Genomic DNA, 14,231 nt, shown 5'->3' on the forward strand with positions numbered 1-14,231 from the left:
TTACTTATTTTTATATATGATGTGTGTATTCATTACAATGAAGAAAAGAGGAGGTATACAGATGTTCTTGTCAACAAGGAAACTTTCAAGGAAATGATAAAACCTATATTTGATAACTTTTCTTTTTTTTTCTTGTTTGCAGGATTCTGAATTGGGTATTGGTGTTTCTGTTTTGAAGAATATTTCTTTTTGAGCTGTTTTGTTTTTAATCATCCATCTTGGGATACAGAAAAAGAATCAGAAAGACACTTATTTTAAGTTTAGAACACTCACTCCCGAGGCACCCTCACTGCCGAGCTCACGACCATGTGGCCATCACAGCTACTAGTCTTCATGATGCTCTTAGCACCGATAATTCATGGTAAGACTTTTAATTATATTTTTCTGTGACACTTAATGTTGTCTCAGTAATTTACATTAGACCCTTTCTTTTAAATTTTTGTGCTATGATTTTGCAGTTTTTGCCTACCATGTAATAATAACTGTAAGTAATGTAATTTAAGCTGCAATAAATAATGTTTAGTTTTATTTCTTAAAATACCATTTAAAATGTGTATCTAACCAAGCTATTTTTTAAAAATTTCATGTTTTATTATTTTTATCACCCTTAAGGAGTATCATTTGAATTATTAACTATCATTTATTATGAATTTAATTGACCTATTTTGCTAAGTAAAATAGCTTTTAATACAGTAAATGTCCTTTTGAAAGAAAACACTCCCAAACTCTGCTTTCCTGAACCCAGTAATTATTTGTTTCTGAGTGTTTAGTACCTTGCTCATACCTTAACACACAAAATTAAATTGAAACCTCTCATTAAGACAGAATTGGGATATCCCTTTTAACGAGAAAAGAGACAAAAAGCATTATCAAAAGAGTACCAACATAAGCAAAAATGTATTTTTCCTGAAACATGCTAATATACTCATAAAAGACTATATACATTGTTCATTTAGACATCTTGGTACTTATAGTATGAGTATGATAGTAAGAAATGATCTATCTTCCTTTGCAAATTTTTATAAAACATCAAATTAGTCAATAAATAAGCAGAACAAATTCTGTACCACTTAGTATAATATTTATTTAATCCCCCTAAAAATTGCCAGATTAAAGTCTATACATATGTTACTCTTTCCCAATGTATTGTTTTCTATTGATTATCATTGGTTTTGCCCTTAGATGAAAATGGCATAATACAGTCACTGTCACATGTGTTAATGATAATTATAACAAAGAAAAACGGACCCAGCTGCACTTGCCACTGCTTAGGAGGTCTCAGAATATGATAGTTTATCAGGCAGCTGAAATGACTTTTTAGCCTCCTTGGCTCACTTTTGGTTTTTAATTGACTATAGAAATCTACTGTACTTTGTCAGTGATGCAGTTCTTAATTTGACTCATTCATATGTTTTAACATGAATTGCATTCTACTGTCAGTATAAAAACAGGATAAAATCACTTGTCTTTTGACATTTTCCCTAAAGTTCCCCTGCTTTCACAACTTTATTTCTAACAAATTGCTATAAGATTAGTGCTTTTTTTAAAAAATAAAAGTAAAATTATACAACCATCTCATTTTAAACAATGTAAATTTGTTAAATATTTCAAATTTTTTCCTTAATTCTTATACTGATGTGACACTTGTACATTCACATACTTGGGCATGTATAACATTTTGTGATATGGGACAGTATAGGAATTATGTTCCTTTAAACAAATGCTTTTCTAATTGTCAGTGTGCCTAAAGATGATTCTGCTTAGCCTTTTTGATATTATGAAAATGTCTCACTCATAAGGTTATTTGAAGATTAAATAAATAGGATATGTAAAAAATCTAGCACAGAACATGGCTGATATTAAGTGATTGAACATGTTAATTTCATTCATCATACTATCTACCCTTCCAGTATATTTTTGTTCCAGTAAATTGTAACATTTAAGAATTAGCTTACCCTGAGAGCTTCTTCATTTGATACTGATATTCAGGAAAAAAAAAAAAAACCCTCTAAGTATATGTACAGTTCATGTTTACAGAGTCAGTCTAAAATTGTACTGTTAGAGCAAGGTAGGTTAAAAATAGCAGAAATACACATTGTAAGAAAGACTTTCTTTTCAGAAGTGCAGTTTCTGGTCTCCTAAACCTGACACCTACTATGTATCTCATGGGTCCCAAAGATCACTGAGCCTTACACCATGATTCTTGAGTTGAGACCTGTACTGAACAAGCACAGATAAACATACATATAATCTCTTCAAGTAACTCTAATTAAAAGTTTTTAAAAACTAATAAAGCACAGAGAATACTGACCCTAGTATATAAAAATATATAAAATATTTTGACTAAAAAACTAAAATAATATTTTCATTTTCTGTGAACTACTTTATATCATCCTAAGCATATCAGGCTAAACAATATAGAAACTTTCCACTTATAACTTTATTCTTATTACCTTGTGTAAGTATTTTAAAATTTTTTTACCAGAGAAAATGCAAGTCAGTTTTGGCTGCCTTCTATGGAAGGCTTTCTCCATTGCCTTGTGATGCCACTTCAGACTTGTAAATGAAGGGCTCCATGCAAGCAGACTTTTGGAGTTCAGCTTGCTCATAAACAGAAAGTGTGTGTGCCTTTGTTCAGTGCAGAAATCTAATAGAATTAGGCATTTTTAGAGTCCCCACCAGTCCTGGCTTGAAGGAAAACCATATAGCTTGAAACCTGAGAGGACTGAAATAAAATAGATGTCTTAGTAATAGAGGTACTTTTTCCCCAAAACATCCCTGGATAGCATGTCCTTGCCTACTGTTGATGCAATGCCTAGCTATATTTGTTCTCCTGATGAAAGAGAATTAACTTTTCTGGATATGACCCGAATTTCTGGCCTTTTCTCCAGAGTAAATAATAATGATGACTACTTCCCTGGTAGCTCAGACAGTAAAGAATCCACCTGCAATGCAAGCGACCAGGGTTCGACCCCTAGATCGAGGAGATTGCCTGGAGAAGGGGATGTTTACCCACTCCAGTGTTCTTGCCTGAAGAATTCCAAGGACAGTGGAGCCTGGCATGTTACAGTCCATGGGGTCACAAAGAGTTGAACATGACTGAGTGACAAGGACATAGTGATTCAATGGCCATAGACTTTAAATGTATTGGTACAATTAATTATCCCAGCATTCTCATGGGTTTAATATTACTTATTATTATCATCATTACCATTAACTTTTTATAGTGAAAATATTGGGGTACCAAGTGACCAAACAACTTGACTAAAGTTGCACATGAGACCCAGAGAGGTCTTAAAATGAAGGATTTAGCTTCTTGAGCTCTGGTCTTACTGCCAGTAAATAATCAGTTCCTGTTAAAGCCATTCTTCCCTATAGAAAATTCCACATCAGCTCTCCTGGTTCTTGTGAACAGATGAGGTAAAAAGGTAGATTTCTGCCTCTTCCATGTTCTAGGCATAGACCGACTGGACATAGACCTATCTGGTCTTAACAGATCTGAGATAAAATTTCAGTTCTACTGCCTACAAGTTCTGTAACAGTTACTTGGTAAATTAGTTAACAAATAACATTTATCATAGACTGCGAGTCAGATGACTGTGCTAGCTGCTAAAGCTATGGTAATGAACAAGGGATTTTTAATCCTTCCTTCAAGCTTATAGCAACTAAGAAATTTGTAAGCCTGCTTTTCATCTGTAACATAGTGCTTGTCACTCAGTAAATCTTTCTGTTTTATTTTCCTACCCCTAATTACTTTGAAATAGAGCTAAACCTCTCAGCATTAGATAAGGAAGATATACAATTATACTTATTCTTACCCTGAGAATTGAAGTCTTTTGTTACTAGAACCTCAGGATTTTGGTTTTGCCAGAAAATTTTAATACTAGTATATAAACAAAATTATTGTCAAACTGATTGTATATATTAGATATATATAAAGACAACATATAATTGTCAGTATATTATAGTATAAAATTCTCTATTGTCAGTGGTAGTAGTATGTAATTGTCAGTGATGCATTTTTGCATGATTCCTGCATGGGTAAAATTAGAAACTAAGCTAAATAATTAATTCTGAATAACATTTACATTAGTTGAGTAATCTCCCACATCATCCTAGAGAGTCTGGCCAGTATTTTTTATAGGAAAATAAACTTAAATTAGTATATCCACATTTTGTGTATATTTATATATATACAACTTTAAACTTAAGAAATGTCTCTAGTTCTGTGTTTATCTGTCCATATTTTATGTCTCTGTGTACCTCTGTATTTCTATTTTTCTGTTTTCCATGATTGTGTCTCCTTCCTGTATAACCATAAAATCCTTATCTATAATGCAATGAGACCTGGCAGAAGGAAAGAGATGTAGTGAAAGCAGATGGCCAGTTCTTTGCTGTTAACTAATGTAGTGTTGCATGAAGATAAAAGACTGTTTTGTTCTAATGATGTGGTTGGGAGCAAGGGAAAAGAGAGGGATCAGAGAACAAAAATCCGGTGATAACATGAACACCTGGGACTCATCCTGACTGGCCGTAAAACAGTATCATGGTTCAGTATACGACCCACACTAGGAGATTTGTCCTTGGGAGGAACGTCCCCCAAGCCATAATGGGTTGGGAGTTGAGAAGGTGATTGCGATGCTCAAATATTTTAACTGCATCTTATGTTAATTAAACTGTACTTAGCAAGTATGTCACAATGACAGAGATAGAAAACAGGATCATTGTAGCTTACTGTGTGTAAAAGGCAACAGTAGTTTTAGTGAATCTTTGCAAAAAAAGTAGAATTTAAAAAATTATTTCATGAGCCACCATATATGTACTTTTTTCCCCAAGTCTATTTTGTGTTGGTAAAGTTGAATGTGTATTTATGTATTAATGAACTTTAAAGCTAACAAGTTAATTATTATAAACAGTTCTTAGCAGGGACAAAACAATGATCAAACACATATATCTTGTACTATATGTTTCTATGTAATTTGCCTTATTATTAATCTATTTTTAGTTACAGTAATATTTAATGTGTCAATGATTTAAAATAATAATTCAAAATATTTTAACCTTTAATAATATGTGAAGCTTGAGAAAGTACCAAATTAAATTTTACCACAGAAAATAGTACCATATAAATTTGTTTATGAAGCCATGTTTTATTAATGGTGAAAAAGGTAGGTTGACGTCTAAGCTGTGCTTAGCTTTTTTTCTTCTTCTTCTTTTCTAGAAATTAATCATCCTTTAAATGTTTATAATGCTTGCCAGCCTAGACAATTTGTAACCTTGCAGTAATATCACTATCTGTATGGTCAAATATGTTATACTGAGAAATCTTTGTCATCATCATGATACATGAGATTATTGAGAACACATCTAATAGCGTCTATTAATACATTAGCCACTTGGTACTGAAATTCAAAATAAACATTAATATATATTTCAAAAGTTAACTGTGCAGTCTCTGGTACAGCCGTATGTACTCCCAGTATGGACACCTGAAAGCTTTCCTTTGTAAGAATGTGTTTAGGAGCCTTCCCTATGCATTCAGTGTACAGCTTGGCAATTGGAAAATAATTTTATTTTGCCTTTGCAAAACATGTTCTGTGAGAATTTTATTGTAGTGAGACTCCTCTGCAAGTAACAAATGTGCACTTTGAGAGCAAAGTAGTGTTTTCTATCTTCAGATTTTATGTACTGTGACTGTTCCGAGGGTTTAGGATCATGTATTATTTTTTGTGCTTCTTGGCTTTGGGGTAGACTATACTAGGATGGTCGTTGTGCATTTGATGTTGAATAAATTTCAAGTAATTTGATATGTAATATATAAGTATCTAATTATCTGTCTCCCTCTTCTTTGCATTGCTATTTATTTTCATTCTCAATGTAAGAATAGTGCTCTTATATTTATAATTTCATGTAAATAGCCATAGGACATTTTTCATACAATTATTTCCTGCATTCAGATTGGAAAATAATTGCTAATGACCAATCAAAAAATTGAAATGCAATAGGAAAGAGTCTTATCATGCAAATAAGATGCTATATATCAATGTTATATTATCATCTGTTTTAATTTGACAGTTTAGAATAAGGCCCTGTTGAAAACTATGGTTGAGTCATTCTCTAATTTATTTCAGATTTTTAATTGGTGAATTAAAAATAAACTTTTTATTTTAATAATTGCATTTTTATTTTATTTGAATCTATGTTTCTTTACCATCATAGCAGAACTAGTTTCTTTAAATATAAAAACTTGTCTTTGTTTCAGAAAAACTGTGTATGAATGATTTGACCAAAGGAGTTAGGCTAGCTAAGGATTTGCAAGAGAAATATGCTGGTTGTATTTCCAAAAGTAACGGATAGACATCTTCAAACAAAACTAGGCTCTCACAGTGACACTTAATACACTTTTTGTGTTTATTTGATCTATGCACACTGTAGCTTGTGGTGGTATGAAGTCATGAAGTCAAGGTTATAGCTTGATAGAGTGTAAGAACATAGTCTCATCTATTTCTTTGTTTGACATTACCAGTGTCACCTATTTTAATGTCTAAGTAATCCCCCTCAAACAAATTTAAATCAGAAGGTTAAAATTCAATAATCCCATGACCTGGTGGTATAATTAATACTAATGGTTGTTAGATATTTTTTGCAGTTGTGAAAGCACATATTTTTTAAAAGTAGAATAACTTTAGAAATAAAATTTGTATCTTTAATACTGATTTCACCTTAAAATTAAGACATTTCTAGCCCTTCATTAAAGTTTCAAAAATTATGATAGCATGTTATATGAAGGGATCATTATTTATCTAACCATATATTACTGGCTCAGCATTGAAGGTCATTGATACATTACAGTTACAAATCACAGTATAAGGGAACATGGTTGTATATAAAATTTGACTGTATCTTTGTACCCATAGAAGAAAATCTCTTGGTAGTATGGAAAGTAAAAGAATGACTTTTTTTTATTAATTCACAACTGTCTAAAATAAATGGTCGTAAATGATCAAAACAGCCTTGCTTATTATCACCACAATTTGTTTAAAATAATTCCACAAGTTTTGGCTACTATAATAATGAACAAAATATAAATAAAAGTAAATATTAAAATATTAAGATATAATAGTTATTTGCAGGGGGATTATGATGCATTCAGAAAATTAATAATATAATAACTTTCTCAGAATTAATTAGAGCACTAAGTTCAGGTTTATGATTCATACGTGCATATATGATTACATCACAATAGAAATGAAATGCCTGAGTTACTTAGGGAATATAGGAGGAACTACATTAAACCTTTAAGAAGAAAACTGAGAAACTTACTGTGAATTGTACCATGTTCCTGAATAAAACAAGGGTAGGAACAGCAAAATTGTAAGTTATCTCCAAGTTAATTTTTATGTATGCTCACACAACTGCATTCAGAGTACCAATGTTAGCTTTTCCGTGTAGAAATTTAACAACATTATTCTAAAATATATATTGATATATATAAAATATTAAGCAAAATTTTACAAAGGTAAAAAGAGTAATAGGAAGATATAAATTTAACATATATTATGAAAGAACAGTAATTAAGATATAATATCAAAATTAGGGTAATTGATCAATTGTGAAAATGAGATTGCTAAAACATCACTGCACTTTATATTTGTGTTGTAATTTTCAAGGAATGACTCCTCAGAAAATCAAATATCTAAGACAAGAAAGAGTCAAATAAGGATCAAATCGATTGTGTGTGTGTGTTTTTCCAACTAAACATTATGAAACTTCTGGAGAAAGACTTCTTTGAGTTGCCTACTTTAATTTCCATTCTTAATGTATTAGATAGCATAAACTTTGGCTGTGGTCACAGTAGAATTCAAAATGAATAATAGCTTCTAGAGAATATTTTCTTGTTCACCAAACATTTCAAGAAAGGTAAATGTTTCTGGTTGGATTGTGTGTGTGTGTGTGCGCGCGCATGCGAGTCTCTGCGTATAAAGGACAGAGGGGATGCCATTCTCTTGTTCTCACAGTTATTTATAGACTCAGTCTATTAATGGCACAAAAGTTCTAATATCTTTCTGAGGCTCATTGTCATTCCTGTCCACAGAAGGAAGAAGAGTATTGGGAGGATTCCAGTGGGAGGTTCTTATATGGATATGCTTGGAAATAGTGCACATTACTTTTGCTTCCACTTCCATTAATTAAAACTCTGCCTCATAGTCACACCTATAAATAAGTCTGAAAATTGTAGTCCTCTTGTGATGAAGGAAGAAGAAAATATTTATAAGATATTTTGTAGTTTTTTAAAAATTAGATTTGATGCATCAATATCTTTTTAATGTATAAATGGGTATTTAAAGTATCTTTCCTGAGATAAATTTCATATACCATAAAATTTACCCATTTAAAGTGCTTAGTTCAGTGGATTTTAGTGTTTGCATAGTTGTACACCTTTTAGAATGTAATTAGTCTTCCAAAAAGAAATCCTATATCCATTAGTGGTCACATCCATCTTCCCCTTGGGAAGACCCAGTCCCTGACCATCACTAATCAATGTCTCTATGCAATTCCCTTTTGTAGACATTGCAACTTGCTTCTTTCATTTAGCATAATATTTTAAAAATTTATGTATACCATGGCATGTATCAGTAGTTCTTGTTTTGTTTCCAAGTAACCTGTTATATAAATATACCACATTATATTTTCCAGTGGATGGAAATTTGGATTATTCCCCACTTTTTGGCTATTTTGTATAATGTGGTTATGAAAATTCATGCATAAATGGTTGTGTGAATGTTTTCACTTTTCTTGGGTATAAACCTAGGACTGGACTTGCTGAGTCACATGATTACTATATGCAACATTTTGAGGAAGTGCTGAACTACTTTCCAAAGTGGTTGCACAGTTATATGTTGCAAACATTAACATGAATGTTCTTACATTCTCAACTGTACTTGTTACTGTCTTTTTTCTTTTAATCAATCTGGTCAAAATGAAGTAGTATGTCATTGTATTTTTTTTTTTTTTTGGACAAGCTAAATTTTTTTTTTTTTTTTTGCTACTCAGTAGTTTCTTTTTGGTGATCTATTTTAAATACAGTAGTTTGTACATGTCAGTCCTAAACTCCCAATCTTGATTTACATTTCTCTAATGCATAATCTTGAGCCTATTTTTGTGTACTTGGTCATTTGCATATCTTACTTGAAGAAATATTATTTAATCATTTCTTTTTTATTTTTTGTTTCTAAGTATTCTTTATATAAATATATTTTTGTAAAAAGATCACAGGGTACCATTGTTACAGTACATTTGGATTTAAGAAATCTTTAGATTGCATTTTCTAAGAAGCTTTTTGCTTGAATTTGCCCACCTAAATCTCAGCTATTTTAAATTCACTGTGAAATCATATATCATTTGTCTAGCCCCACTCTACCTGCTTTTTTACTTATGAATTTGTGTTCTAAAAATAGTTCATTAACTTGTTCTTTTATATGATTGCAAAAACTACTAATTGACAATGATTGAAACTTTATTCTGATATGTGAATTGTATAGTGGTGAATGATACACAGAATAGTTAGGTAATTCATTGGATTCTTCTAGTTAGTTTCCAATTACTCCTCCTTAAGAAAATGATAAAGAACATTAAGCTTTCATTGTGATGGCCAAAAGTGTTTCTATTTTTGTTCTAGTCTGAATTCTTCTACCAGATTCAGAAAATCCTCTTTTTTACATTTTTTGTATCTTGGCTCAAATTATAAACGGCACATCTTTTATTTCCATAGACTTATTTTCTCTGGTATGTTCTACAAACAATTCAATGCCTCTTTAAATCTCAAGAAAGTTATGTGATTTGTTGTATCTGTCAAATCTACACATGTTACTTAGTATCCTTTGAACTCACTCATATCACATCTTTAAACAAACAGAAAAAGATGAGAAGTGGAAAAGGACTTGAGGTATTATTTGGAAAAAATCCTAGTCAACTTGCACTATTTCAGTGCATTGGACTTATCTGAAATATAACTATTTCAGGAGAAAAGATTAGGACTAAATAAAGATAATGATTTATAAATATTAATATTGAACAGTTGTTACATTTTTAAGAAACCCTGAATAAAGGAAGTTGTTGTATTTAGAATGTAATGCTTACATGAAGCCCAGAAACTGAAGTGTATAGTATTATTCAATTTAAACTGCTTTGGAATTCTAATTTGCATGGTTCTATTGAATGAAGTGAAAAGATTTCAGGCCTTAGAATCTAATTCCAATCTAATTCTGTTACTTCCAAGAAACATGACCTTAACCAATTTGAATCACAGTTTCCTTATTTGTTATAAGGGTAATTAGGCCTACTTTGTTGTAGTATGAGAATTAAGTAAAATAATGTATAGAAAGGCCTTAGCACCAAGCCTCACACATTTAATCTTGGGAAAATGTGGTCATTAAAACATACCTTTAGGAATTAGACCTAAAAACCAAATGACCTGGATAGTTAGCAAATTTTTAAATACTACACTGTCTTGGGTCACTTACTTTCCATAGTGTTTTTCAAAGACTGCATTGTATATTCTTAATCCCCAAATGTGACAGTTTCTCTAATTATGAGTCTACACATTTGTACACACATTCCATCATTATATTCAGGACTCACCCACTGGACTGTGACCAAGTCTTTAATGAGTTACTAATGAACATCTTAAGCTTAGATAAGCAGGAAAAAAAAAAAGTTTGAGTGTTGAAAAACTATTCATTGTTAAGCCTGTTGCTTTTAATTAGTCTCTAAACCTAGTGAAATTTCCTGTCTTTACTAATCTTCCCAGGTTTGAAGAAACTGAATAATAAGTGACACATGTACCTCCCTTTGATATTATTAATGTAATGTAAAGTAAAAAGGGGTAAATACATTGAGCTGAATTAGAAAAATCATTGTTTGATTAAATACAAAGATAAAATAATATTCAAATTCAAAATAGTATTTTACAATGATTCATTTTTTTTTTCCGAGACTCTGATGACTTCAAAACCAGTTAATTTTGTTGTTGACTTAGAAAATAACAGATATCATGAGGAAAAAAGATCCAGACATGATTAGACCATGTAGATGAAAAAAAAAAAAATCCTCTATATGGATGAAAGAAGAAACAGCTTTTACATGTTACTGCTTCTCTCCAAGCTGTTAGAGATACTGTGAAAGTAGTGATCACAGACACTACCTGAATTAGATCAGAACTCTTATTTTCTGTAGCTCTTGTTATAAATCAACAATGGTGGTGACTGTTTAGCAATGATCCATTTTAAAAATTCCTTTTGATAGTGAAGTTTGTGAAACCATGCAGACCTTAAGGACACATGATTAAATAATGAAGACAGATAATACATAAAATTCAAAGCAACAGGCTGACATGATGCTCCCTCCAGGGAGCACTCATATTTGCTTAAAGGGAACCCTTTTATATTAGTCACAGTGGCTCAGGACAGTTGGAAGAGCTGAGAAAGCCCAGATGTTTTACAGGTTACACACGGTTGTCAGAGGCAGGCTTGACCTCGTGTCTACACACACAAATTAAAAATCAGCATGTCAATTTTTAGAAGTAAGAGTCCAATAATAATCACACTATCTCTCTATATATATCAAAATATAAAAACATAGTCAGTTGTTTTGACCTGTGAGCCTGTTAGCATGTCTGCTTTCTTGTGAACCAGCATTTAGGCATTCATTTTGTATATGTGCTGAGGATGGGGTTGATTGGTAGAAGTTCCTTATTATTTGAAAAATCATCCATAAAACGTTTTCATTCTTCTCAACTACCTTCAGAAATGCCAGTTATGATTAGCTTAGGATGGGGAGAAAGCACTCACTAACAAGACAGATCTCTGTCAAAATATGTATAATTTTTTGCTGTTTCTTTTTTCCCTACATGTCAAGTGCAGGTGTCAATGGGATTAAGGTAAAGTGGCTCATTACTATAGTTATAAAGATTTTCAAAGAAATTATTTAGGACATTCTGAAGGCACATTTTCTATACCATTAAAATGTTAACATTCTGTAAGAGGAGAGAAGAGGAAGGGAAATTAAAAGAATATTTGTATTCTCCAAAGAATAAATTCCAGAGTTATACTTTTGTTATCATGAATTGAAATCTGTTTGCATTATGTTTACAGAAAGACAGTTGTGACATTTTATTTAATTTAAATGAAAATAATGTCCTTTCAAGAGCTGATTTTTTTTTTTTACAAATTTGTATCAGTACAAGAATTTTATTCTCTGCTTATTCATTTTAACAAATGTTTGAGATATTTCTATTGCAGTATTTCAGAGTAAGCAACCATTACAGTGGACCACAATTTTTCATTTATTTTTAGAACATAGAGGATACCATGGTTGAAAGACAATTAAAAATAATCTTTTAATGTTGTTTCTTTTGTTTTTTAACACTGGGAATTTAATTTCCCTTTAGCTTTATTCATAACAGGTGTTTGCTTTTTCCACTAGTCAGGATGTCTTATATAGCTTTTAGAACTTGAATATTCAGTCTTTGATGAAAGTTTAAAACATTTAAAAGTGTTTTATTTTCCTGTAACAAGCTCTGTTTTATAAAAGAGCGAGAAACTCAGTTTGAAAGGAAAGTTGTATATACACGTAGAGCATATGATCACTACATAAGACAAGCATTAGAAGAATCTGTTGAGTTAAATAATAAATGAATATACTCTAAAGGTTGCTTCATCATATACAGGTAGAAAATTCATCACTTCTGAGCCATTTCTTCTAAGACCCAGAATTAAATCAGAGTGTTCTCTGTATTAGAACTCCCATGATGTAGTTTCTACCTGATAGTTTCTACCTTAGTCAGGTAGAATTGGAACATTTATGACAATTGTTAGAGATTACTTTGTTGCTGTTAAATTGCTAAGTCATATCCGACTCTTTGCCACGGTGTGGATAGCAGCACTACAGGCTTCCCTGTCCTTCACCATCTCCCAGAGTTTGCTCAGATTCATGTCCCTTCAGTCAGTGAAGATCTCTAACCATTTCATCCTCTGCAACCCTCTTCTCCTTTGGCCTTCAATCTTTCCCAACATCAGGGTCTCCAATGGGTCAGTTCTTCACATCAGGTGGTCAAAGTATTAGAGCTTCAGCTACAATATCAGTACTTCCAATGAGTATTCAGGGTTGATTTCCTTTAATATTGACTGGTTTGATTTCTTTACAGTCCAAGGGACTCTCAAGAGTCAAGAGACTCTCCAGCACCACAATTTGAAATCATCAATTCTTTGGTGCTCAGCCTTCTTTATGGTCTGAGTCTTATATCCATACATGACTACTGGATAAATCATAGTTTTGACTGCACGGACCTTTGTAAGCAAGGTGATGTCTTTACTTTCTAGGTTTGTTATAGCTTTCCTTCCAGGGAGCAGGCATCTTTTAATTTCATGGCTGTACTCACCATCTACAATCATTTTGGAGCCCAAAGAAATAAAATCTGTTACAGCTTCCACTTCTTCCCCATCCATTTGTCACGAAGTGATGGAATTGGATGTCATGATCTTAGTTTTTTGAATGTTGAGATTTAAGGCAGCTTTTTCACTCTCCTCTTTCCCCCTCATCATTAGGCTCTTTATTTCCTCTTCACTCTCTGCCATTAGACTGGTATCATCTGAACAATGGAGTTTGTGGATATTTCTCCTGGCAGTCTTGATTATAGCTTTTGATTTATTCAGGCTGGCATTTTGCATGATGTACCCTGCATATAAGTTAAATAAACTGGGTGACACTATACAGTCTTTTCTTATTCTTTTCCCAACTTTGAATCGGTCTGTTATTCCATTAAGGTTCCAACTTTTGCTTCTTGACCTACATACAGATTTCTCAGGCGGCAGGTAAGGTGAGCAGGAAGAGAAGGTCTCATATTCCTATCTTTTTAAGAATTTTCCAGTTTGCTGTGATCCACACAGTCAGTGGCTTTAGCATAGTCAATGAAGCAGAAGTAGATGTTTTTCCTGAAATTTGCTTGCTTTGTCTATTGCCCAACAAATGTTGGCAATTTGATCTCGGGTTCCTCTGCCTTTTCTAAATCCAGCTTGTACATCTGGAAGTTCTCAGTTCACATAGTGCTGAAGCCTAGCTTGAAGGACTTTGAGAATAAACTTCCTAGCATGCAAAATGAGTGCAGTTGTACCCAGTCTATAAAGCAATTTTGCAGCTGTCATACATACTTTAGGGAGAAATCAGGAAAGAAG

The 14,231-nt window shown here is 32.3% G+C and overlaps 1 protein-coding gene across 14 annotated transcripts in view; it reads left to right on the plus strand.

The window, feature by feature from the left end:
* ADGRL3 (adhesion G protein-coupled receptor L3) overlaps window positions 1-14,231 on the plus strand; it is a 709,244-nt gene that overhangs the window by 136,789 nt on the left and 558,224 nt on the right. For all 14 annotated transcript variants that reach the window (XM_043447764.1, XM_043447769.1, XM_043447767.1 and 11 more), the window contains exon 2: window positions 143-361. In XM_043447764.1, the coding sequence (XP_043303699.1) occupies window positions 307-361 (55 nt within the window). In that variant the 5' untranslated portion in view covers window positions 143-306. The remainder of the gene's footprint in view (window positions 1-142; window positions 362-14,231) is intronic.

This window comes from Cervus canadensis, chromosome 26, assembly GCF_019320065.1.
Source record: "Cervus canadensis isolate Bull #8, Minnesota chromosome 26, ASM1932006v1, whole genome shotgun sequence".
Lineage (NCBI taxonomy): Eukaryota > Metazoa > Chordata > Mammalia > Artiodactyla > Cervidae > Cervus > Cervus canadensis.